Source organism: Myotis myotis, unplaced genomic scaffold (assembly GCF_014108235.1).
Source record: "Myotis myotis isolate mMyoMyo1 unplaced genomic scaffold, mMyoMyo1.p scaffold_m19_p_11, whole genome shotgun sequence".
NCBI classification, from domain to species: domain Eukaryota; kingdom Metazoa; phylum Chordata; class Mammalia; order Chiroptera; family Vespertilionidae; genus Myotis; species Myotis myotis.
The window spans coordinates 9,895,031-9,919,882 of NW_023416315.1; the positions used below are offsets into that span (position 1 = coordinate 9,895,031).

General features: G+C 39.2%; 1 protein-coding gene across 5 annotated transcripts in view; it reads right to left on the bottom strand.

Moving 5' to 3' along the window:
- SUGCT (succinyl-CoA:glutarate-CoA transferase) overlaps window positions 1-24,852 on the bottom strand; it is a 556,817-nt gene that overhangs the window by 511,229 nt on the left and 20,736 nt on the right. For all 5 annotated transcript variants that reach the window (XM_036327439.1, XM_036327436.1, XM_036327438.1 and 2 more), the window contains exon 6: window positions 20,506-20,626. In XM_036327439.1, coding sequence (XP_036183332.1) covers window positions 20,506-20,626 — 121 coding nt within the window. The remainder of the gene's footprint in view (window positions 1-20,505; window positions 20,627-24,852) is intronic.

Here is a 24,852-nt window from a genome sequence, read left to right on the forward strand (position 1 = left end):
CAGCGGATAGAGCGTCAGCCTGAGGACTCAAGGGTCCCAGGTTCAATTCCGGTCAAGGGCATGTACCTTGGTTGCGGGCACATCCCCAGTGGGAAGTGTGCAGGAGGCAGCTGACCGATGTTTCTCTCATATCGATATTTCTAACTCTCTATCCCTCTCCCTTCCTCTCTGTAAAAAATCAATAAAATATATTTTTTTAAAAAATAGACAAGAAAGGACATAGAAGAAAACCAAGGTGGCGGCATAGGTAAACACCGGAGTTTGCTGCCTCGAACAACCACATCAAAAATACAACTAAAAGACGGAACGGACATCATCCAGAACCACAGGAAGGCTGGCTGAGTGGAAGTTCTACAACTAGGAGGAAAGAGAAAAACATACCGAGACTCAGAGGAGGCGCAGTGCTGAAGTAAAATACTAAGGTGCGGAGGTGCATGCGGAGCGGGCTGGCGGCTGAGCGCGCGGTTGTCGTTTTCAATCGGGAGGGAGTCTCAGGCTCTGAGCTCCAGTTCCGGGGAGTCTCTAGGGACCCAGACTCATATGGGAGAAGCAGGACTGTCTGGCATCACTCAGAACTCTAGGGCAGCTTTCTCTCCAAGGGGCTTGCAGCGATTAGAAAAGCAAAATGAGATATGAAGGGGGCATGAAGGGAATGAAGTACAAGTCAACAGTCTCCATGCAGAAATGAGCGTCAAGTGTGAGGAGTGAATTTATATTCCAGGACAGCTAGTTCACAGCTGAAAGGGCACCCTAGACCATGCTGCCAGCCTTGAAGCCCTGGTATCCCCAGCATAAAACAGGCCTCCAGGAGCAGAGAGAAACTCTGCCATAAGGCAGGAACACTGTGTGTGTGTGTGTGTGTGTGTGTGTGTGTGTGTGTGTGTGTGCGTGCGCGCGCGCGTTCTCTTTAAAACCTGTTATCCCAACAGTAAGGCAAAAGAAGGAATTAAGGGATTAAGGGTCAGTCTGCTCCAGCTAGGGAAATCAGGTGCTCAGGCTTCTGGCCAGGAACCCAACCCATCAAATGAGACAAACAGAAGCCCTCACCATCACAACTCTAAATGGACTCTTCCAAACAAAGCCTGCAGGAAAACACACACAGAAAACACACAGCTTGCTAAGTAAAAGTGCACTGCAGTGCTTGCCTTACGATGCAAGTTCTAACTTCCAAATATTTCTATTAAAGAGAAAAATAAACAGTTACTCTTGTGGAGGCAGGGAGTATGGCATGAAGAATAAGAGGATGAGTTTTAGGAATGAAAACATTTGGATTCAAATTATAGCTCTGCCAACGACTGTATTTTTGACAATTCCTTTAACCTCCCTGAGCCTCTGTGTCCACAATAGTCACATTTATCTCATAGATTTATTACAAGAATTCAATTTGATAAAACAGTATAAACAAAATACACTTTACTATGAGAGCTAAATATACTTAGCTAATAAATTTTCATTGATTAATATGCTAATAATATAGTAGCTTGCCCTTTCCACAAAATATTGAGAAAAACAAAAACTGCCTTGAGGTACGATGAAATGATGAGAATAAATAGTTTAAGTGTTGTTGTAATTATGTTGTTTAATAACCCATTAAAATGGAAAGTTTTTGTACTTGTTCATTTTAGAAAAGAAGATAATAATAAAATATATTTACATATTTTTGTAGTATGAATCAAAAATTATTCTACCTTTTTGCATTATACTTACCTTAACTACCAGTACTATCAACATATATTTATGACAAGAAATAGAAAATTTTAAAGCAGAGTACTGACATTATCAAAATGGTAGTTTGCAAAGATTACTCTGTTGGCAATGTGAGGACTGAATTATTTATTAATAACTTAATAAAGAGCTGAAAAAATGGTAAGCATGGGAGCCAGATAGTTCTTTTTTAATTGTAAACTTTACAATTCCAAAAACAACTATAATCAAAATTAAAGAGGAAAAATTTAAGCATGTCAGTTCTATTTTATAATCAAGTAAGAAGATAAGGAAAACTAAAGAGGTTATGGAAAATTAGAGAGAAACACCTCTCCCTCTCCCCTCTCCCTCTCCTTCTCCCTCTCCCTTCTCCTTCCCTAACTCCTTCTCTCTCTCCTGTCTCTTCCTTATCGATTCTCCCCCTTCTCTTTCTCTCTCTCTCTCTCTCTCTCTCTCTCTCTCTCTCTCTCTCTCTCTCTCTCCTTCCTCCCCAACCCCATTCCAATCCCTCAGGTGCTCACATTCATTTTAAGGAGCAACCTCGCCATCTTGTGGTTTCTATGAACATTTAATACAGAGCAAAACTTGCATTTCCGGACTTTATAAGTAAAAATGCAAGGGAAGGAAGCTAAAGGGAAAGGATATTTTATCTTTTTTTAATATATCTTTATTAATTTCAGAGAGAGAGATAGAAACATCAATGATGAGAGAGAATCATTGATTGGCTGCCTCCTATATGCCCCACACTGAGGATCAAGCCCACAACCTGGGCATGTGCCCTGACCAGGAATTAAACGATGACCTCCTGGTTCATAGGTTGATGCTCAACCACTGAGCCATGCCAGCCAGGCAAAGATATTTTATCTTTTCATTTGCCTGAACACCAGATGATGTGGCCTGCCCACTTCTGGTTTCATTCATTTTTCTTGTGTCTACCTGGGTTGTCTCCTTAACTTATGAGCTCTTAAAAAAGCAAATGCTTCATTGGTGTTTTTGTTTTCTGTACCGCCTATGACACCTCCTCCCACAGCTCTCAACACTCTGCCTATCATAGGTTAATCTTTTAGAGGTCAAAGGTCCCTCTGACAAACTGGTAAGAAGCTATAAATTCTTCCTAGAAAAAAAGTAACTGAACATGCTTACACTCCTAGAACCCCATTCATGAACCCATAGCTAAAAAACTGGTTAAAGACCCTCAGTTGGTAATCACTGCTTGTTTTCTATCTGCTCCAGGCCCACAGCACCTAGATTATCAGCACAATTTGCCTGTGGGGGATCAATTCAAAGACACCTTTGAGACTTCCATGCAACTAGGAGCTTCAGAATGGGTCTTCGGCCCAAAAATAGGAGGACAAAATAAGTAAGGTTCCATCTAGACTATTTCATTAGCCTCCTGCTTCTACCTCATCCTTGCCTCTTCTGATCACAGTGATCTTCCTAAAACATAAATCAGAGTGCACTACTTTCCTGCCTAAAGCTTTCTAGGGGCTTTTCCAAGTCACCTAGAGTAAATCTGAACTACTTATCCCTGTCTTAGAGTCCTTCATGACTTATCCCAACAGCTTATCCCTTCCTGAGGCATTTGCACTACCTAGAATGTTTTTTTTTTTCTTCTACTCTTCACATGGCTGGCTACTACTGATCTTAAATATATCATCCACAAAGAGGCCTTCCTGCCCGCCCAATCGAAAATAAACTCCTAGGAACTCTCTGACATTTTATCATATTTTCATTCTCTCTATAGCAATTATCACTCTCTGATATTTTTTATTTTTTGATGAACAACTGCCTCTCCTTTAGAAGCAAGCACCATGAGAGCTGTGACAAGTGTCAGTTCTCTGCCATATCTTTTCAGCACCTACAATGTCTACAGGTATCTCAGTAAATGTGTGAATAAATAAATGTGAATAAATGAGCTTAGGAAATAGAAACAACACTTACCTTACTTAATACTTATCTAACTTAACACTTATTCTTTGGCTAGAAGGCAAAGATTAAACTGTACTTCCTCCAGTAATACCTGGAATAACCTGTTTAGGGTAGAGGACAGAGTAAGAAGGTCCCGACAACGAAATTTCCCAGGTTCAACTGTTCATACTCCCTAGTAGACCATATCTCAATGATAGCGAACCTTGTGAGCTCGGCGTGTCAGCATTTTGAAAAACCCTAACTTAACTCTGATGCCGTGTCACATATAGAAATTTTTTGGTATTTGCAACCATAGTAAAACAAAGACATATTTTTGATATTTACTTTATATATTTAAATGCCATTTAACAAAGAAAAATCAACCAAAAAAATGAGTTCGCGTGTCACCTCTGACATGCGTGTCATAGGTTCGCCATCACTGCCATATCTGGTCCCCTCTCTTTTCATTCTCTGTGCATCTCATCCATACCATGGCCCAAACAAGATATTAGAAGCACCCATATCTAGAATGATAACAATATTTATTGAGTTATCATGTATTAGCACTCTATTAAATGTTTGTCCACTAGATCATTTAATTCACACAACCCTATGAGTTAGGTACCATTATGCCTTTTTTATCATTATAAAAGCTGAGTCTTGGAAGGTTAAGTGCCCTGTCTAAGGTCACAGTAATAGGAAGTAGCAGGACTAGGATTTTAACCCAAGTCTGGGCCTGTAAACACAGAAATATTTTTTTGTGCAAGTGTTGATATCTCCACCAAAAGTCCAAGGCAGCTCAAGTTGAAGATGCCCCAAACAGACTCAAATGCCACCTCAGTCACACTCACGTGCCACCAACCCAGACCAGGCATTTTCCACATTTACTGTTTTACTGAACGAAACATCGCCCACACATCTGCAAGATCCAAACCCTAAGAGTCATCCTGGACAGTTTTCCTTCCGTTTGTGTCCATAACCAATTAATCACTAATTCATTATTAGCTGATCTGCCAAATAACTCACAAATCAATTTAAAACATTATGCCCTTTTATAGCTTACTACCTGGTCCCTCACCTCAGTTTATTCTTCACCTGGCTATAAATGCCTTCTGAATATGTCATTCTGATCAAGTCATTTCCCTTATTAAATTTTTATTAAGTTGCCTACAGGATAAAATAATAATTTCTTAGTATGACACACTGAGTCATCTGTACCTGGCCCCTCACCACTCCATACGTCATCTCCTGCCACTCCTCTAAAACAACGCACACTTAGTTAACTGTTCTCCACATATATAAGGCTCTTTCATTCCTCTGGGCCTCTGTACACTCCATTTTACTTATCACCCCCACCTCCTGGTCTGTCTTGTAAACAAAGAACTCAAGATAAAGACCTAGTCGATAATGGGCTCCTAAGAACAAGAAAGGAGGTTTCAAGAAGACTAGGACCTATCTTGGTAATAAATTAAAAAACAAAACAGGTATGTCTGAAGTTGATATCATGGCGATATCAACCTTTCAGCAGCTAGAGAAACTCCAACAATATATTTTTACATAAAAGGAGAACAGAAGGCAATAAAATATTTGACAACAAAGAATAGAATCTTTCAAAATGTATACAAGTATCTGGATTCTGTTTCTGCTCATTTTCTGGTATGTAGACTGTTTCTGAATTAAAATGATAAATTATAAACTCATGATGCATTTAATTTTGTAAATATATTTATTTTCTTATCTGTCTACTGAAAAGACCTTGAAGCAAAGACTAACCCAATAGCAATGAGCATCCCTAACATCCAGACTGTGGTCCCTAAATACCATTTCTCACTAAAAGGAATTAGGGGGGGTAGGAGGGACTGGGGGGGTCAATGGGGGAAAAGGGGGACATATGTAATACTTTCAACAATGAAGAATTATAAAAAAAAATAATAAAATTAACCCCCCCTCCCCCCGCAAAAAAAGGAATTAAGATTCCTTTGGGAAATAGTTGATTCCAGGATGGGGCAGGAAATATACAAAGTACACCTAGAATATCTTGTTATACCAATAATCAAAGACTATTGATCATCAAAAGGATGCAGAAGCCATCTTAAAAAGGCCCCTACTGGCCAAAGATGAAATAGTTTGAGTATCAATAACGACAATAGCTTCAATGGACTGAAACACATCAAATTTGTTAAAATTTGTGAGTTTATAATGATTTTTTTAAATCATAAGTCACCCTTGGAGGATACTAGGGAATAAGTTCATTATCATGACAATTGGTAAGTGGAATGAATTTACATCTACCCTGCCTTTACTAAATGAACTATACTTCAGGGTAATCAAATAGTTGATGAGGAGAAGATTCCCTTTATAGAAACTTTCCAACCAATATATGAAGAAGGAATGGCAGAAGTAGGATAACTTCATTTTGTAGCTCCTAATGAATAGATCTAGGCAATCATCATCAATGGCTGTTAACATCACAAAACACCAACAGCTAGACCTTATGTTCCTCCTGCTGGAACTACAAACTTCCTTCTATAAAATATTCTTGACCCCCAAAAAATGTTTAAATCTGAGTAAGCCCACAAATGTGTCAATTTATAAAGAACAATAAAAAGTTAAACAACATGGGAATGTAAGCAGCAAAACTCAAACTTCCCAACAAATAAACTGTAAGAAAAAAGAGATTGAGGAGGAATTAAAAATTAAAGATTTAAGAAACATATCAATCAATTGAAATAACTGGATTTAATTTGGATCCCAATTGAAATTAACAAATTGTAAAAAGAATGAGCAAGAGAAGTGGGAAAATCTGAAAACCAACTACATATTTCATAATGTTAACAAATTATAGTTATTTTTTATTTTCATGTGATAACATTGGATATTTATGCTTTAAAAAGAGTTCTTTCAGATATATTCTGAAATATTTAGAAATGAAAATATATAAAATTTGCTTTTAAAATACTAGAGAGATGGAAAAGAGGTGGCTTTGTAAACAAAATAAGATTGGCTATGGTCATTATTGAGCTGGGTTATATGTGCCAAGAGCCATTAAACTATTCTATCTACTTTAATGTGATTTTAAAATTTTCCACAATAAAATGTCAAAAAATAAATAAACTTAAGAACGACATACAAGGAATATTATAACTGAATAGGTTTAGGGCAAAAATTCTTGCTTTTCAGATGAGAAAACTAAGGCCTAGACAGGTTAAGGGACTTGTCCAAAGCCATAAAGCCCATCAATAGCAAAACCATGACTCACACTCAAGTTTTCAGTTTCCAAGTCTTGTTCTCCATGTGAACAGGAGAGTTCTATTCTATTCTGAAGACTCTCCTATCTCTTCTACTTTATAGGATTAATTCAGAAACATATTAAAGAGCCAGTTCTCTAATAAGTGTTTTATTATTTCATTTGTGTGCTTTGTTTTGTAGACATTTCCCTTCAGCCTCTTTCCTCCACTGTGACAATTACATGGGATGTGTTCAGCAAATGGGCCAAAGTTGCACATTCTTATGGTCTGTCGCTCAGCTTTTCCTGTTGGCATTGTAAAAAAAACCTTCCTATTCCTTTTATAGTTTTCCCACAATCAGACCTTCCATTTATTAGGGTTTGTACTTCTGTCACATGCACAACAATTAGGATTCTCACAGTCTTGCCTCATTTTGGTATGTTCTATTTCTTTCTCCCTCGGGGTAAAAATACAGCATTTCTAACCTGTAAGATATGCACCTTTCTACAAGATTACACACCGTGTAGCAGGATTCCAATGAGATTCCTGTTAATTTCAATACAACAAGACACCTCCCTGCAAACCTGCTAAACAATCAAAACTAGCACTTAACCCAAGAACTCCATAAAGCCAACTAACAAAGGTAATTTAGGGGTAATAATAGTAATAATAATAGTTAGCATGTACCGAGCACTTGCTATGTTTCAGGAACTATGCTGGTGCTTGCTGGGTATTATCTCATTTCAGCCCCATAAGAACTAAAGGAGGTAAATTTTATTACCCTATTTTAATTACTACTGAGAAAAATGAGGTTTTGAGAAACTAAGTACCCTACCCAAGGTCACACATCTATGTACCATAATTCTATAGGTAGTTATTGACGTGTTGACACTCACTACTATGTAACCACGTTAATAAAGTATTTTCTATGAATATCAGTAGTTCATACATTGTCCAAAGACCAAAAATGTGATTCATTTGGTTTGCTACCTCAATAACCTTTCAAATTAGATCCTTCAATCTCTATCCCAGAGAGGCAGCAAAGTATAATACTATTAAGTATGTATTCCTAGTCAGAGAAGGTAAATAAATTTGTGAGTTAAGTAGTATACATCAATGCAGCAAAAGCATACCAAGCCAAAAAAAAAAAAAAACCTTTACCCTGATGATATATCATTATCTCACAATTACCATTTTATGTTATGATACCCAACTTGATGGTGCCAATGTATAAAAGTATGTTTTGTTTGACAATTGTTTCTTTTTTTAATATATTTTTATTGATTTCAGAGAGAAAGGGAGAGGGAGAGAGATAGAAACATCAATGATGAGAGAGAGTCATTTATCAGCTGCCCCCTGCACACCCCACACTGGGGACTGAGCCCAAAACCAGGGCATGTGCCCTGACCAGGAATCGAACCGTGACCTCCCAGTTCACAGGTCAATGCTCAACCACTGAGCCATGCTGGCCGGGCGACAATTGTTTCTTATGTATGTGTTTCAGTTCCCCCGACTAGTTAGCATAACACTAAGCAGACAGTAGGAACTTAAACACTCATTACTTGTACTACTACATATTTTTTTATTTATACCATTTCGTGCATACCTATGATATTCTTCACATAAATTATAAAGATAAATGCTTTCACAAGATTGACAGGAATTGAGTATCAAGACACCATCTTGCCTGTAATATGCAGTTTTTTTATAGAAAAAAATGAAAAGCCTTTAAAACTATCATGATCCAAATGGAGTCTACAATTGCAAAGGCTCTGATAATCATGCTCAGAGTGACTTTAACTACACCCACAATAATGTACATACAGAGAGAGAGAGAGCGAGAGAGAGAATATCCTAAATCCCAGAAAATTTATTCAAATAAGGAGGGGAAAAGATATTATCATCCATACTGATACGTGAAAATTAATTGGAGAATTGTCCCTCAAATTAAAAATTCAAATATATTTTCATAGAATCTATTAAAAAGAAACTATATCAGCAGTTACGTCTATATCCCAAGAGTCAACATTTTCTATAATACAAATGAAGCTCACGCTTTGGGATGCCCCTTAAAATCATTAAATAATAAAGAGAATTACCATTGTTATCTATTTATCATTTTCAGGAACAAAATCAAATTATAAGTGACAGAAATATTAAACACACTCTATGAGTAGAAAAGAAAATAAAAACCCAGCCAGACTCTCACATAAAACCAATTCCTGATAGTAAGATTCCCACACTCTAAATAGCAGCACTACGTCAGCCTGCGAAAGGACATTTTGGGCAAAAAACACAAAAATGTTCAGTACTAATCTCTTTACAGAGACTAAATATCATCTCAAATTAAATTCAGATAAATGAATAACTCAGTTGACTGATACATTAACAAGAATCACCTTTAGCCTTATTCCATTGCCAAGAGAAAAATACTTAGTTAAGTAATATCACCAACTTTATTTAATAGAGATTAATGAAACAAAAGGAACCCAAGTAAGAAAGATATCAAATAAATTCCAGTAATCAATAAAAATATATTTTTTAAAACATAGCTAATGTAAACATCTGGTTTATTTTATAATTAGATATCAATTAATTATTACAAAGTACATTTACCAATACAAAGTGATAAAAACTGCATTTCTTTTTTTTTTTTTTTTTTTTTTTTTGCTAAGAATGTGATAAATCCTAAGAGAAGATCTAACCATACTTATATCTTTGGTATCTCCACTGATGGTGAAGACACTGACTCCAAAAACCAAAACAAAAGTTGTCCATTTAGTGTATCTTCAATATAAAAACGTGGATTTCTTTTAATATACTTATCTCCCTCATCTTTTCAGCTAAACAAGTATTAAGATAAATTTACATTTTTTTCCACAATCCAAACAATAGCAAAGGAAAATAATTCAAAACATTTCATCTAAGAACTATTTAAAAAAAAAAAAAAGCTCTTTTCACCCCTGGCTGCTTGAAAACTGACCACCATCATGAATGACACAGTAACTAGCCAGACCAGGAAGTTCATGACCAACAGACTACTTCAGCAGAAACAAATGGTCACTGATGGCCTTCACCCTGGGAAGGCAACAGTACCTATGACAGAAACTCAGGAGAAACTAGCCAAGATGTCTTAAGACCACAGCTGATGTCATCTTTGTAGTTGGATTCGGAACCCATCTTGGTGGTGGCAAGACAACTAGCTTTGGCATGACTTATGATTCCATGGATTAACCAAAAAAATGAACCCAAACAGACTTATAAGACATGGCCTGTCTGAGAAGACCTCTAGAAAAAAAAACAGTAAGGCCAAGAGACATATGAAAACATGCTCAAAGTCACTAATCAGATGTAAATCAAAATGACAATGAGATGCCATCTCACACCTGTCAGAATGGCTACCATCAACAAATCAACAAACGAGACAAATGCTGGAGAGGATGTGGAGAAAAAGGAACCCTCATGTACTGCTGGTGGGAATGCAGGCTGGTGCAGCCACTGTGGAGAACAGTATGGAATTTCCTCAAAAAATTAAAAATGGAACCCCCATTTGACCCAGTGATCCCACTTCTAGGACCATAACCCAAGAAATCAGAAACACCAATCAGAAAGGACATATACTCCCCTATGTTCATAGCAGCACAATTTACAGTAGCTAAAACTTGGAAACAACCTAAGTGCCCATCAGCAGATGAGTGGATTAAAAACCTGTGGTACATCTACACAATGGAATACTATGCTGCGGTAAAAAGGAAGGATCTCCTACCATTTGCAACAGCATGGATGGACCTGGAGAGCATTATGCTAAGCAAAATAAGTTAGTCAGAGAAAGATAAATATCACATGATCTCACTCATTTGTGGATTATAATGAACAACATAAACTGATGAACAAAAACAGATCCAGAGACAGAAAAGCATCGATCAGATGCTCTAACCTCAGACGGAAGGTAGGGGAGGGTGGGAGTAAGGCAGGGAGATCAACCAAAGGACTTGTATGCATGCATATAAGCATAACCGATGGACACACACACTAGGGGTGTGAGGGTATATGTGGGGGTTGGGGGTGGCCAGGGAGAGGTCAATGGGGGGAAAAGGAGACATATGTAATACTATATGTAATACTTTAAACAATAAAAAAAAATTTAAAGAAAAAAACAGTGAAAAGAACATAAGATCAGAATGAAGAAAATCAGGGGACTGCAAAGGCCAAGGTTGATGCTAGCAAAAAAAAAGGAGTAAAGATTTTTCAGTGACTTTACTGTGGTGCTTATACCGATCCTTCATTAGAGGATTAATAAACTAAGAATTTTTTTAAAAAAAACACATTTTGTATCTGGGGGAATCGGGCCAGGTTCAAAATTTTTCTGTAGCTAATCCAAAAATAAATAATTGAGAATTTACCATGCTTTTCTTTTTTTTAAGTGTTTTTATTTATTTTAGAGAGAGAGAGAAACATCAACTAGGGACCAAACGCGCAACCTGGGCATGTACCCTGATTAGGAATCAAACTGAGTGACCTTTTGGTGCATGGGACGATCGATGCTCAGCCAACGAAGCCACACCGGCCAAGGCTACCATGTGTTTTTCTAAGAATAAAAAAAACTAAGGTGAAGCTGGCATTATTTTGTTGAAAACGTTATTTCTATTCATTTGTCAAATTTTACCAGAAATCGAAAACTTCCTAAGTGCATGAAAAGCCAATGCACAGAGAGTGGTTTCTGTTGCAGACCTAAATTCAATGGGCTTGACAAAGTGATTAGAGATGGTCAGCTTTTGTCATCTCCACACAATTTAGACTAAGCAATACATTCCTCCATCATCGCTCGGGCACTATCACTTGGTCTGATGGTCTCATGGCCTGAAAATACTTGGTAACAGACTTATCACAAAATCATGTACCAATACCAAGTTTCCCCCGATACAGTCAGGTTACAAAGCCAGCTTTATGTTTTTAATTAATACTAACTTTGCACCAGAGGTACATAAATATCTGTAACACTCTGGGAATATCATTAGAGCCAGACGAAATATCAGGAAATGTAGCAAAAGTGGTCCTTCTAATTTCTGGGTTAACATGGCAGCAGACAGCAATCCCTGTATGCTTTCTCTCAACATCCCATCAAAATACCTACAGAGGCATGTAATAAACATAAAAAACTGGAGGAGGAGGAGGGAGAGGGGAAAATCACTTAAAGAGAAGATAACATCACATTCCATGTTTAGTGGACAATTTCCACCAAAAGCACAATTGGTGCAAAGGATTAAGCACATTCTTGAATGATAAATCATGTGTTCTATTCTGAATCAGAATCATACAGGCCAGCCAGTTAGAGATTAGGATAGACTTCCATAGCTTTACCAGACCCTAATTAGTTAATTGATACTTTTTATATGGCAATTAGCAAAATATTTAGAATTCTAAGGAAAGATTTTCAGAGATTTGGGGGGTCAAAGATATTTTTTTTAACAAAGTCCCTTTTAATTTCTATATTAAGGTTTTAGCTGCACTGGTTGCTTTTTTTTCAGCTCTTGCTGACGAGTTTTTAATTTTTTTAATTTTTGTCTTATTGTACCTATTAGATGTTTGTTTGAAACATACAAAGAATGGAATCATCGCCCTACTATCAGCACACCTGGTGAAGAGAGGTTCATTCATGGAAAATTTCCATGGAGCCAGCCCCGTGACTACATCCCTAAGAGACAAGGTGACCAGACTCTTACAATTGAGATGATTGATCATGATGATAGCTAATTCTAACACCCTTTTTTCCTCTCATTTGGAGCATTAGGAGCCAGGCTTCCATTATTTAATAAAAACATAACTGCTATAAAGTAGTTTATATGCATAGTACCCCAAAGAGTAAAATAAAATAATCTAACAGAGCAACTCTTGCTTTCACGTGTTTTTTTTAATTGTGTAAATTGTTCTTGGAATATAAGTCCCTAACCATGCAAGACTCAAGGGACACTAGTGACAGTTTGTTAAGCTATTTTTTTTCTATAAGGATTAGTGGCAAATAGCTAAACATCTCTGGCCATGTTATAGTAATCATAATGTTATAGTAATCATTATGTCACTTAATGTTAGGACCTTAGAATGTAAGACTTAAAGCATGTAACCCTGTGTGGACTGTTATAGTAATTATTATAGTACCTAATGTTTGATATAGGAATACTGTGTGAGACCCAGGAATGCACCCTTGTAACCCCACTAGTACTGGTAAACAACTTATCTGATGGGATCGCCCAAAGCCTGTACACACCCATAGATTAGCAGACCCCGGGTGGATCCACATATGGCAGCCGCTGATAACACACACACCAACAAAGACCACGCCTACAGAGGGGTATATACCAGACAGTCTGATTGACCCAGCAGCACACAGCTCTCCTGTCGACAGAGCGTGAGGACCAGTGTGTGTTCACGTCTCGGTTCCCAGCACGAAACTCTGCCCAATTAACCGTCGACGAAAGAGCCAGTAGCCAACAGCGCCGTCTACCCCTTTGTGTGTATCAGTGAGCATCACTGGGTGGATGCTTCCCGGTGCCTGAGACCCATCAGGAACTGGTAAATAAACCCCCTGTGTGCTTGCATCTAACCTGTTTGTCTGTGTGTAATTTCTCGGGCTCGGCTCAGATCTCGGTGCTGTCTCTGTGAAAGTATCTGACCAGAAGGTATTGGCACAAGCCTCAAGCGGATAGTCCAGGCCACCTGTGCATGTCCCACTTAGGAGCAGCACCTATATGGGAACCCCCCGCACTTTGACATAGGTGACGGGCCTTAAATATATAAAAAATAGAAGCTATTTGGGACAGGCCACAAATGCAAGATTTTATAGGAGTAGCCTGGTACAGTCATTAATTCTAGAATCCATAAACTGCATGTAAACACACACACACACACACACACACCAATTTTCCAGAACCAGAATTTAGGTCCTCCATCAGCCCATTCACTTTCCTGTTTCCACAGCCATTTATAGACTACCAATTTCTAGTACACAACAGAGGAGAAATTAAATGAGGATTTGAAGGCATGCACAGCATGCTGGGATGCTTTGATAACTAAGAAAATGCACTATAAGCAGGGTGGAGATAAGAATACTTCTGGAAGCAATTCATGGGGGGGGGGGGGTGGCAGGAGAGAAGGCAGACCCCACACAGTGTCTGTGGCACGAGCCTAATAATAGTATCAGTTAGTTAAAGCAAGAGACTAAAAACCTTGGTGCAACAAACCTCTGCTAAATTCAGATACAGATTCTATAAACAATTTACCATTCAGTCTAATATTGAGAGAGAGGAAATACCAGCATCCCAGTGGACAGTCAGCATGGAAAAGGAAACTCCACCAGGAATATCCTTGCATGTGGCCTAACCTCCTAGCTGCCCTGTAATCTCTTTTTCCTTCTTACATAAAAAGGGTACGAGCCAGGCATGATCCTTCATGCTTTCTTGTAAACTATCTATACATCTGCAACAAGACAAAATGAAAAATAAAACATTAAAATCCTTTTTAGAACACCCGGGTTTCCCAAAACAAGTAAGGAAAGTAAAACAGGCTTTCTCCTGTGGATGAAAGCTGTAAGAAAACTTTAATTTAGACCCATAATCTCTGTTCTACAAAAGGTAATTATAACCTGGTATTTCCTTAAAAGTGTGAACTGTGGGCTGCAGGCATCTACCTCTCCCTACTAATGGAGAAATATCAGCTCCAAAATCCTGAACCATTCATAGCATAGAAGTGCCAAACCTTCAGGTATCTCTAAATATTATTTGCATTTGATAAGAAATAAATGGAGTGGGTCCAGAGACATGGAAGCATGGAACAGAGTGCAGAATCTTGGAGGGAAGGTGAGGGAGGGTGGGTAGATGGGAGGTAATCAACCCATGGACACAGAGACAATAGGGTGGTGAAGGCCTGGGGCAGGGGGTAGGGGCAGGCTGGAGGGGGTTATTGGGGGGAAAAGGGGGACATATATGTAATACTTTCAACAATAAAGATTTTTTTAAAGGAAGGAAGGAGGGAAGGGAGGAAGGGAAGGAAGGAAGGGAAGGAGGGAGGGAGGAAGGGAGGAAAGAACGAAGGGAGGGCATATGAAACTCTTTGACTAGTCAAGATACTATGGCTGAACCATAGTATCTTTAATCACAAAGATCAAAAGTAAATAATAGTCGCCCTAGCCAGTTTGGCTCAATGGATAGAGCATGGGCCCGCGGACTGGAGAATCCTGAGTTCGATTCTGGTCAAGGGCACATGCCTGGATTGTGGACTCGATCCGCAGTACGGGGCGTGCAGGAAGCAGCCCATCAATGATTCTCTCTCATCATTGATGTTTCTATCTCTCTCTCTCCCTCGCCTTTCCTCTCTGAAATCAATAAAAATATATATATTTTTTAAAAGATACTATGGTTCAAATAATGGGCTGAAGGCTATATCGCACTAATGCTAAATAGAAAAAAATCATTAGCATTCCTGAAATAAATGTTACATAAATTTTATCTAACATTTATTTTTTTCACCTATTTAAGTATGACATTTCTTCTTATCTAGCATTGCTTCTTTAAATTTATGATTTATTTCCCAGGCCTATTACTAAAAGAAGAAACAATTCAGTTCTGACGACAGAGTTTTTCTATGGTGGTTAAGTCTTGGCATGTTTATCTGGCACACGCTATGAAACATTTAACTTGTGAAGGTTCTAAAATAACTACTGTTTTGACATTAACTAACATTGTCATCTTTTTCCCTCTTGCTGGCTTCTGGTCCCCAAAAGGTTCTTTAACTTGGGAGCCACTATATCCACATACTAGAAATCAGGGACCAAAGGTAAAACCAGCTGGCTCTAGGTTCCCACCAGATTCCTAGCCCACGCTATGTCTTGCTTCTGGAATTTGAAAGCATTGAAGAAACAAACCAATCTCCTTTTCAAGTCTTGGATTTCTCTTTTATTGAACAATCAAGAAAAATCAAAGTATCTTGGAACTTGAATAGTTCAAACATACATTCAAATGAATAAAATCATGTCATGAAGTGGTACTCACTCCATCATTTTGGGGACTCATTTTGTCTATGTTCCAATCCAGTAGATTTTCTTAACCCTACAGTTTCATAAGGAGTTTCCAAAGAAAACTTTAATAATGTTCCTTATCCCAGGAACAAGACAGGATTGGCTTTAAAGTGGTGTTTGCTATTGGAAAAATATATTTATTTAGAATTATATATCTGGAGAAACTTGACTTTTTCATTTGTTTAAATGACTGACAATGTATAGGAAATGAATCAAAACACTTTTATCTTGGGAAATATTATATCTTCATACTAAAAACTTTGAAGACAGGTTATCTCAGGTTTACTCTGCCACCTGAAAAACATATTTCTTCAACAAAATAAATTTCAGTTGAGGCTTCCAACTCAGAAGATATCCTAAGTGCCAGAACACAATGCAGGTCATGCTATGAAATCTGTTTTGCTGCCCTTAGTTTATAATGCATTTGTGAGTACACAAGAAAAGGCAGAAAGGTAAATAAGACTTTTAGTAAGGATTTCCTGAGGAAGAAATGTCGTTTCACTATGTCATAGGGGAGGAGCAAACTGCCTCCCCTTTACTTCAAGCCATATGAGAGATACTTCATAAAAAGTATCTGAAATCTTAGCCTGTGCTCTGAGATACCAAAGACCTGACATGTGCTTAAAATTATGTCAAAAGCAGGAGACGATGGTTACATCAGTTAAAGGCTGCAGAACTAACAGATCTGGGAGTGAACTGTACTTCCTCCAATGGTGAAGAGCGGAAGGGGAGCTTTCCCTGTGGGCCAAGCAGACTATCAGGAGAGCAGAGCTAGTTCATTTAAAGAGAGTTTTACCCATGAGGGCTGCTTATAAGATAAGGTGACCTGAAAAGATAGACTCTTTATAAGGAACATGAAAACACACACACACACACACACACACACACAAAACAGAGGCCGAAGGGTAAAATCTTCAGTCTGAGGTCTCTGAGGATCCTATAAAGCTTCCTATAAGACAAAGAGCAACCAACTGAGCTTCAGCCACACAGAAGGCTCCAATGCAGGGCTCCACCTACACCAATGATATAATGGCTTTTTGGTACCCATTAACTCACTTCCATTTCCCTAAGAGGTCCTCATGAGACCAAGTAGAACCCTGCAATCTGTCCACTCAAGGACAGAGATTAAGAAAATGCCACTGGGAAATTCACAAAAAAACAAAAAGGCACTTTCCAAACTTCTTTCCTTAAAAAAAGGGAGGGAGGGGTATAATTAAAGGTTATATGTACTGTTCCTACCACAAAATTAGTCTAGTCAAAAATATAATGTAATGTTTATCCTTCTGGAAAGAAAGAATAATGAAGTTAACAAGAAAGAAATATTTTTAAATGTGGTATACCAAAGTCATACTGCTACATTTTTATAACTAATAACAAGCTCAGAGTATTCGAAGGAAAGAAGGTACAACTTTAAATTGTTAAGGAAAATATCGATAGAATTCTAAAAGTATAGAGAGGTACAGAACAGTGGCTTTTAAAAGAAAGACTTTTTAAAAAGTATAAATAGGTCCTTTCAGAGATTCTCTCTACCCAGTGGCATGAAGAAAATCCTAAAGTTCTCTCAAAATGAAATTCCTAGTGAATTATAACTTTTTAAACACTGCCCCCTAATGTCCATACTCAGCTTCCTCTAAAATGACAGTGGGATCATGCTAATAAAAAATAATCGGGTCCTTCCTCCTTTGTGATCAGTCTAGCATTTCTGTCCTGCAGACCAGATTTCACAGCCCGAGGCAATCTCAACCACACAACAGTCAGGATGCATTAGAGTAAGTCTCCTAACCATTCTAAGATTGCTCACATAAGCAGTAAGGCCAACATGGGAGTGAGAACAGACTATTTGGGCTTGGACAGCACTGACGAGACAGCAATACCACTGGGAAACATCAGGAAAGTCTAGGATCCCAATCATAACATGTGCAACTTTAGACTGATCTAATCAGTCTTACTTAAAAATAAAAAAACAAACACTGATTACCAAGAATACCAAACTTTTAAAAGAGAGATGGCCCTTGCTTTATATACACACACAAACTCATGACTCATAAATGACCTTTGCTTCTAGAAGAATCTGTTGAAATTTAGACTCCCTGATGAGCACATTTTTTCATGATTTCCTCCATCGCAAATATGACTAACAACCAATGAAATAGAAGAGCAAAAATATATTATTCTCAACTACAGCTGTTCAGTGTCTTGTAATCACAAAATCCATGTCATCACTTAACAATGATATATGTCTGAGTATGAAAAGCATAGAGGCACTTAATACTAGTCGAGAAGCCTGAGTTTTAAACCCATCTGCCATTAAAGAGCTGTGTGAACTTAGGTACCTTAGCGGCTCTGGATCTGTTTCTTTATCAGGAAATAAAGGAGACAGTACTATATGGGTGTTCTTCTAATGATTGTTAGATGTGCACGTAGGGAATTACAGAATTATGAGAGGTGTTTTTTCAGACTACGCATGCCTCTCCCCATCACCTCCTTATTACCCCATCCCTGTTACTTAAAAGCATATGATACCCCCAATTTCCCGAGCCGAAAACTTCTGAATTATATTACCTATATCCGAGGTCCTTTGCCTCACTAAAATGTTAATAAAGGATCTGAGAACGGGAAGAAAATTTAGAGATTCTCCAGTCATAAGCCATGGCCCAGAAGAATTTCTGACTCTAACCACCATTAGTTATAGATGTGGAACTTGGGCAAGTGTGAGGCTTCCCACATAGATTAACACTTTATTTGGCTAGGTGATTGACAAAATGCATTGGCATTCCCAGTCTTCACCTCCTCAGAAGCCACCTCCTTGTCATGTGACTTTGTAGTTCCTGCCACAAGAGTAGAATATATTTCATGGCCCATTGATACTGGGCTTGGTCATGTGATTTTCCATGACCAAAGGAACGTTAGCAGATGTTACATGAGGAGAGGCTGTAAACTTGCTTGTGAGACTGGGCTTGTTCTCTTTGTGCTCTTGCCTTTCACTAGGAGCAGAACGTGCATTTGGTAGCCACTGGTCCAAGGAGTATAAGAGACATGTAGAGCAAACCAGGCCCCAAACTGCAATATGGAGCCAAATCAAATCAGTTTAAATCAGCTGAATCCCAGTTGGCCCACATTCATGGGAAATGAGAAATAAATTCTTATTGGCATATAAGATTTTGCATTTGTCACATACGCAGTATTTTTATGGTAAGGGGGCAATTCAAAAGATAATATTTTACTTATTTTAATATTTTAGACCTCAACATTTCCACTGGACTGCGATATTTAAAGAAAAAAATTCTGCCTGGCCGAGTGGCTTGGTTGAGCTTCCCCCTATGAGCCAAAAGGTCACTGGTTGGATTCCTGGTTAGGGCACATGCCAGGGTTACAGGCTCGACCCCCAGTACAGGCTGTGCAGGAGGCAGCCAGTCGATATTTCTCTCACATCAATGTTTCTCTCTCCCTCTCCCTCCCTCTCTAAAATCAATAAAAACATTTTTTTATCCTGATCTCATATTGATATATAGACAAGAAAAAGCTAAAGTAGTTCATCATCACCAAACCAGGATTATAAGAAATGTTAAAGGGACTTCTTTTAGAAGAAGAAGAAGGGGGGAGAGAAAATAAATATCACAATAAAATGACAATAACTATGTACCTGTCAATAATCACTTTAAAAGTACATGTATTAAATGCTCCAATCAAAAGACATAGGATAGCTAAATGGATAAAAAAAAACAGGACCCATACATATGCTGTCTAAAAAAGACCCACTTCCAATTAAAAGGCACACAGACTAAAAGTAAAGGAATGAAAAAAGATGTTTCACGCAAATGGAAATGAAAAAAAAAGCTAGGGTAGCAATACTCATATCAGATGCCCTAACAATTACATTTCTGAGTATTTATCAAAATAATTCCAAAACACGAATTCAAAAAGATATATGCAATTCTATGTTCATTAAAGCATGATTTACAATAGCCAAGATATTAAAACAATCAAAGTGCCCATCAATAGACAATTAGATAAAGAAGATGTAGTACATAAAATAATGGAATATTATTCAACCATAAAATAATGAAACCAAAAAATGTGGTATTATGCTTATTAAATATGTAAAACTAACATATATTATGACTGTTTTCCTCTTTGACCTAAATTCACACACATTCATACACACACACACACACACACACACACACACACACACACGAAGGTGACTACAAAGGCTGAAAAAACTGAAAGACTTTATAGCACTCTTTTCCTTGGCTTAGCACTTATGAATATATTGAAGAGATATGTTGGATTCTTGTATTATCTTAAAGGCTATTAACATTTCAACTGTAATTCTATATGAGTTAATAGTACTTTGAAAATGTCTGCAAAATAAAAAATTATAGACAGACAATTCACAGAAATTTAAATTGCCGATACATACATGAAAAAAGATGTTCATTTAAGTTAATGTTTTTAAAGGTTACTTTTCAGGAACCTAAAATGTCTTGGGAGGGGAAGAACAGCAGAATCGCATCAAGAAAACGAACATTAGTAAGAGGTTTCTTATAGAAACTGGAAAATCTATTCCCTGGCGAGTATGTGGTCCCGAAATACCTGTGATGGAGCAGTAGACGATGTGAGGAGCGATTCTGTCTATCTCTTCGTATCCCAGGCCCATTGCAGATAGTTTGCCAGGGACATAGTTTTCCACAAATACATCACACACAGCTGCAAGCTGAAGGAAGAGGTGAAGATGAATCAGATTTCTTAAATGGCTGTCAAACATTTAACAAATCCGCACATTATAGAATTCTAATTTCAGTAAACAAAATTGACCCTCATTTTTATAATAGTCCATACAAAAAGCACAGGAAAAGTAGAATTACAAAGTAGAATTAGATCAACAAAATGGCTCTGGTCAAATACTTGAGGTCTTACTGCCAGTAAAACAATGACTATTAAAGTTTTCAGTAAATACCATAGTATTAAATGGATTCTGCTTATGTTAAATGTAAAAGAATATCTAGGCTACATGGTGCAAATATATTTTCAGATGTCGAGGTAGAAAAATTAGAATATTGCCGGGGTCCAACCCCAGCGGGTCCAGGGGTTCCCAAAGGTGTAGACGGAGTCGGCGAAGAAGGAAGGACACGGAGACAGTGTTCAGTTGATCAGCAGCCTAGCCAGGATCTCCAGCCAGGATCTCCAGCCAAGTTCTGGTCTGGATCTCCAGAGAGGTTCTGCTTAGGATCTCCAGCTAGATTCTGTGCCCATGTTCTCTTGCTAGGTTCTCCAGGTTCTCCAGCCAGGTTCTGTAGCCATGTTCCCTCGCTAGGTTCTCCAGCCAGGTTCTGTCCAGGTTCTCCAGCCAGGTTCAGTCACCAGGTTCTAGTCAGGTTCTCTTGCCAATTTCTGTAGTCAGGTTCAGTCCAGGATCTTTTGCCATGTTCTCTCGCTAGGTTCTGTCTCTAGGTTCTGAGGCCAGTTTCTGTCCAGGAACTTTTGCCATGTTCTCTCCAGCGAAGTTCTTCTGTCTCTAGGGAACGTTCTGTGTAGGTTCTGTGCCTAGGTTCTGTCTCTCTTGGTTCTGTCTTCTTACATCTGTATTTATACCAGTTGATTCCAATCCTATCAATCTCTATTTCAAAGGCTAGGGCGTTTCTTATCTCCATTCCAGGGAGTAAAGATTATGTAGCTTAAGCATGATTGTTCATAGTTAAAGTGATTAATTACCCACCTGGCACTTAGTTAAGAGGTTTTATTCCCTCCCTAACTTCAGGGGAAAATCCCTACCTGGGGAAACAACCTTTCTCAGAGACCTTGGTTAAAACACATAGTGCCAAGAAGGTGAGCAAACATATTAAGAACAGTATGCCATATATGTCAGGTCCCTTGAAACAGCAAGCATGGACCGGCTCCCGGCAAATTCCCCCTTTTTTATTTTTTAAAAGCAGGCATTCAAAAGAAAAATCCAAAATGCTCTTTTGTATCCATTTTAAGAGTAGGATTGGCGCTTTCCGCTATTACCTGAGTCCTGATCTATCACCCCACGGAGAGCTTGCCAATCCTGCACTTTCCTGGGGTGGAAAGGCTGCAGTGGGGTTAAGGATAAGGCTCCTTGGGCCTACCTCCTCCCATGCCTTTACATTTACCTTTCCTTCCTCAGAAAAGCATGGACATACTTCTTGTATAAAACGTTCTGTCTGACTGGGAGTAACCTTAATTCCTCTGCTAGCAAGCATATGTGTTAAAAGATCAATACAGAGTCTTCTTTCTTTAGACTCAGTATGGCACATCTTCTTAATCTAAAGATCAATACAGAGTCTTCTTTCTTTGGACTCAGTATGGCACATCTTCTCAATCTAAGTTCTGTACTATCCACCTTCTTACCCTACTTATCCTCTATAGGGGGGTCTGTAGCACCCTGGTGGAGTCCTATCCGTCCCGAGTGTGGGGGTTTTCAAGGTGGGGGGCTTACCTAGGGGAATCCTGTTCCAGGGTTCCCAAAGGTGTGGACGGAGTCGGCGAAGACTATCCACCCTCTTCCTACGGTGGAGTCCTATCCATCCCGAGAGTGGGGCTTACCTAGGGGTCCCTGTTCCGGCGCCATATGCCGGGGTCCCACCCCAGCCGGTCCAGGTGTTCCCAAAGGCGTAGACGGAGTCGGCAAAGAAGGAAGGACACAGAGGCAGTGTTCAGTTGATCAGCAGCCTAGCCAGGATCTCCAGCCAGGATCTCCAGCCAAGTTCTGGTCTGGATCTCCAGAGAGGTTCTGCTTAGGATCTCCAGCAAGGTTCTGTGTCCATGTTCTCTTGCTAGGTTCTCCAGGTTCTCCAGCCAGGTTCTGTAGCCATGTTCCCTCACTAGGTTCTCCAGCCAGGTTCTGTCCAGGTTCTCCAGCCAGGTTCAGTCACCAGGTTCTAGTCAGGTTCTTTTGTCAATTTCTGTAGTCAGGTTCAGTCCAGGATCTTTTGCCATGTTCTCTCGCTAGGTTCTGTCTCTAGGTTCTGTCTCCAGTTTCTGTCCAGGATCTTTTGCCATGTTCTCTCCAGCGAAGTTCTTCTGTCTCTAGGTTCTGTCTCTCTTGGTTCTGTCTTCTAAGGTCTGTCTCCTGTTGTCTTGTTACATCTGTATTTATACCAGTTGATTCCAATCCTATCAATCTCTATTCCAAAGGTTAGGGCGTTTCTTATCTCCATTCCAGGGAGTAAAGTTTATGTAGCTTAAGCATGATTGTTCATAGTTAAAGTGATTAATTACCCACCTGGCACTTAGTTAAGAGGTTTTATTCCCTCCCTAACTTCAGGGGAAAATCCCTACCTGGGGAAACAACCTTTCTCAGAGACCTTGGTTAAAACACATAGTGCCAAGAAGGTGAGCAAACATATTAAGAACAGTATGCCATATATGTCAGGTCCCTTGAAACAGCAAGCATGGACCGGCTCCCGGCAAATTCCCCCTTTTTTATTTTTTAAAAGCAGGCATTCAAAAGAAAAATCCAAAATGCTCTTTTGTATCCATTTTAAGAGTAGGATTGGCGCTTTCCGCTATTACCTGAGTCCTGATCTATCACCCCACGGAGAGCCTGTCAATCCTGCACTTTCCTGGGGTGGAAAGGCTGCAGTGGGGTTAAGGATAAGGCTCCTTGGGCCTACCTCCTCCCATGCCTTTACATTTACCTTTCCTTCCTCAGAAAAGCATGGACATACTTCTTGTATAAAACGTTCTGTCTGACTGGGAGTAACCTTAATTCCTCTGCTAGCAAGCATATGTGTTAAAAGATCAATACAGAGTCTTCTTTCTTTAGACTCAGTATGGCACATCTTCTTAATCTAAAGATCAATACAAAGTCTTCTTTCTTTGGACTCAGTATGGCACATCTTCTCAATCTAAGTTCTGAACTATCCACCTTCTTACCCTACTTATCCTCTATAGGGGGGTCTGCAGTACCCTGGTGGAGTCCTATCCGTCCCGAGTGTGGGGTTCTCAATGGGGGGGGGGGGGTTACCTAGGGGAATCCTGTTCCAGGGTTCCCAAAGGTGTGGACGGAGTCAGCGAAGACTATCCACCCTCTTCCTACGGTGGAGTCCGATCTGTCCCGAGTGCGGGGCGCTTACCTAGGGGTCCCTGTTCGGGCGCCAGATGCTGGGTCCAACCCCAGCAGGTCCAGGGGTCCCCAAAGTTGTGGACAGAGTCTGCGAAGAAGGAAGGACACGGAGACAGCGTTCAGTTGATCAGCAGCCTAGCCAGGATCTCTAGCCAAGTTCTGTTCAGGATCTCCAGCGAAGTTCTGGTTAGGATCTCCAGCCAGGTTCTGTGTCCATGTTCTCTTGCTAGGTTCTCCAGGTTCTCCAGCCAGGTTCTGTAGCCATGTTCCCTCGCTAGGTTCTCCAGCCAGGTTCTGTCCAGGTTCTCCAGCCAGGTTCAGTCACCAGGTTCTAGTCAGGTTCTCTTGCCAATTTCTGTAATCAGGTTCAGTCCAGGATCTTTTGCCATGTTCTCTCGCTAGGTTCTGTCTCTAGGTTCTGAGGCCAGTTTCTGTCCAGGAACTTTTGCCATGTTCTCTCCAGCGAAGTTCTTCTATCTCTAGAGAACATTCTTTGTAGGTTCTGTCTCTCTTGGTTCTGTCTTCTGAGTTCTGTGTTCTAAGCTCTGTCTTCTAAGTTCTGAGTCTTGCTGTCTTGTTACATCTGTATTTATACCAGTTGATTCCAATCCTATCAATCTCTATTCCAAAGGTTACGGCGTTTCTTATCTCCATTCCAGGAAGTAAAGTTTATGTAGCTTAAGCATGATTGTTCATAGTTAAAGTGATTAATTACCCACCTGGCACTTAGTTAAGAGGTTTTATTCCCTCCCTAACTTCAGGGGAAAATCCCTACCTGGGGAAACAACCTTTCTCAGAGACCTTGGTTAAAACACATAGTGCCAAGAAGGTGAGCAAACTTATTAAGAACAGTA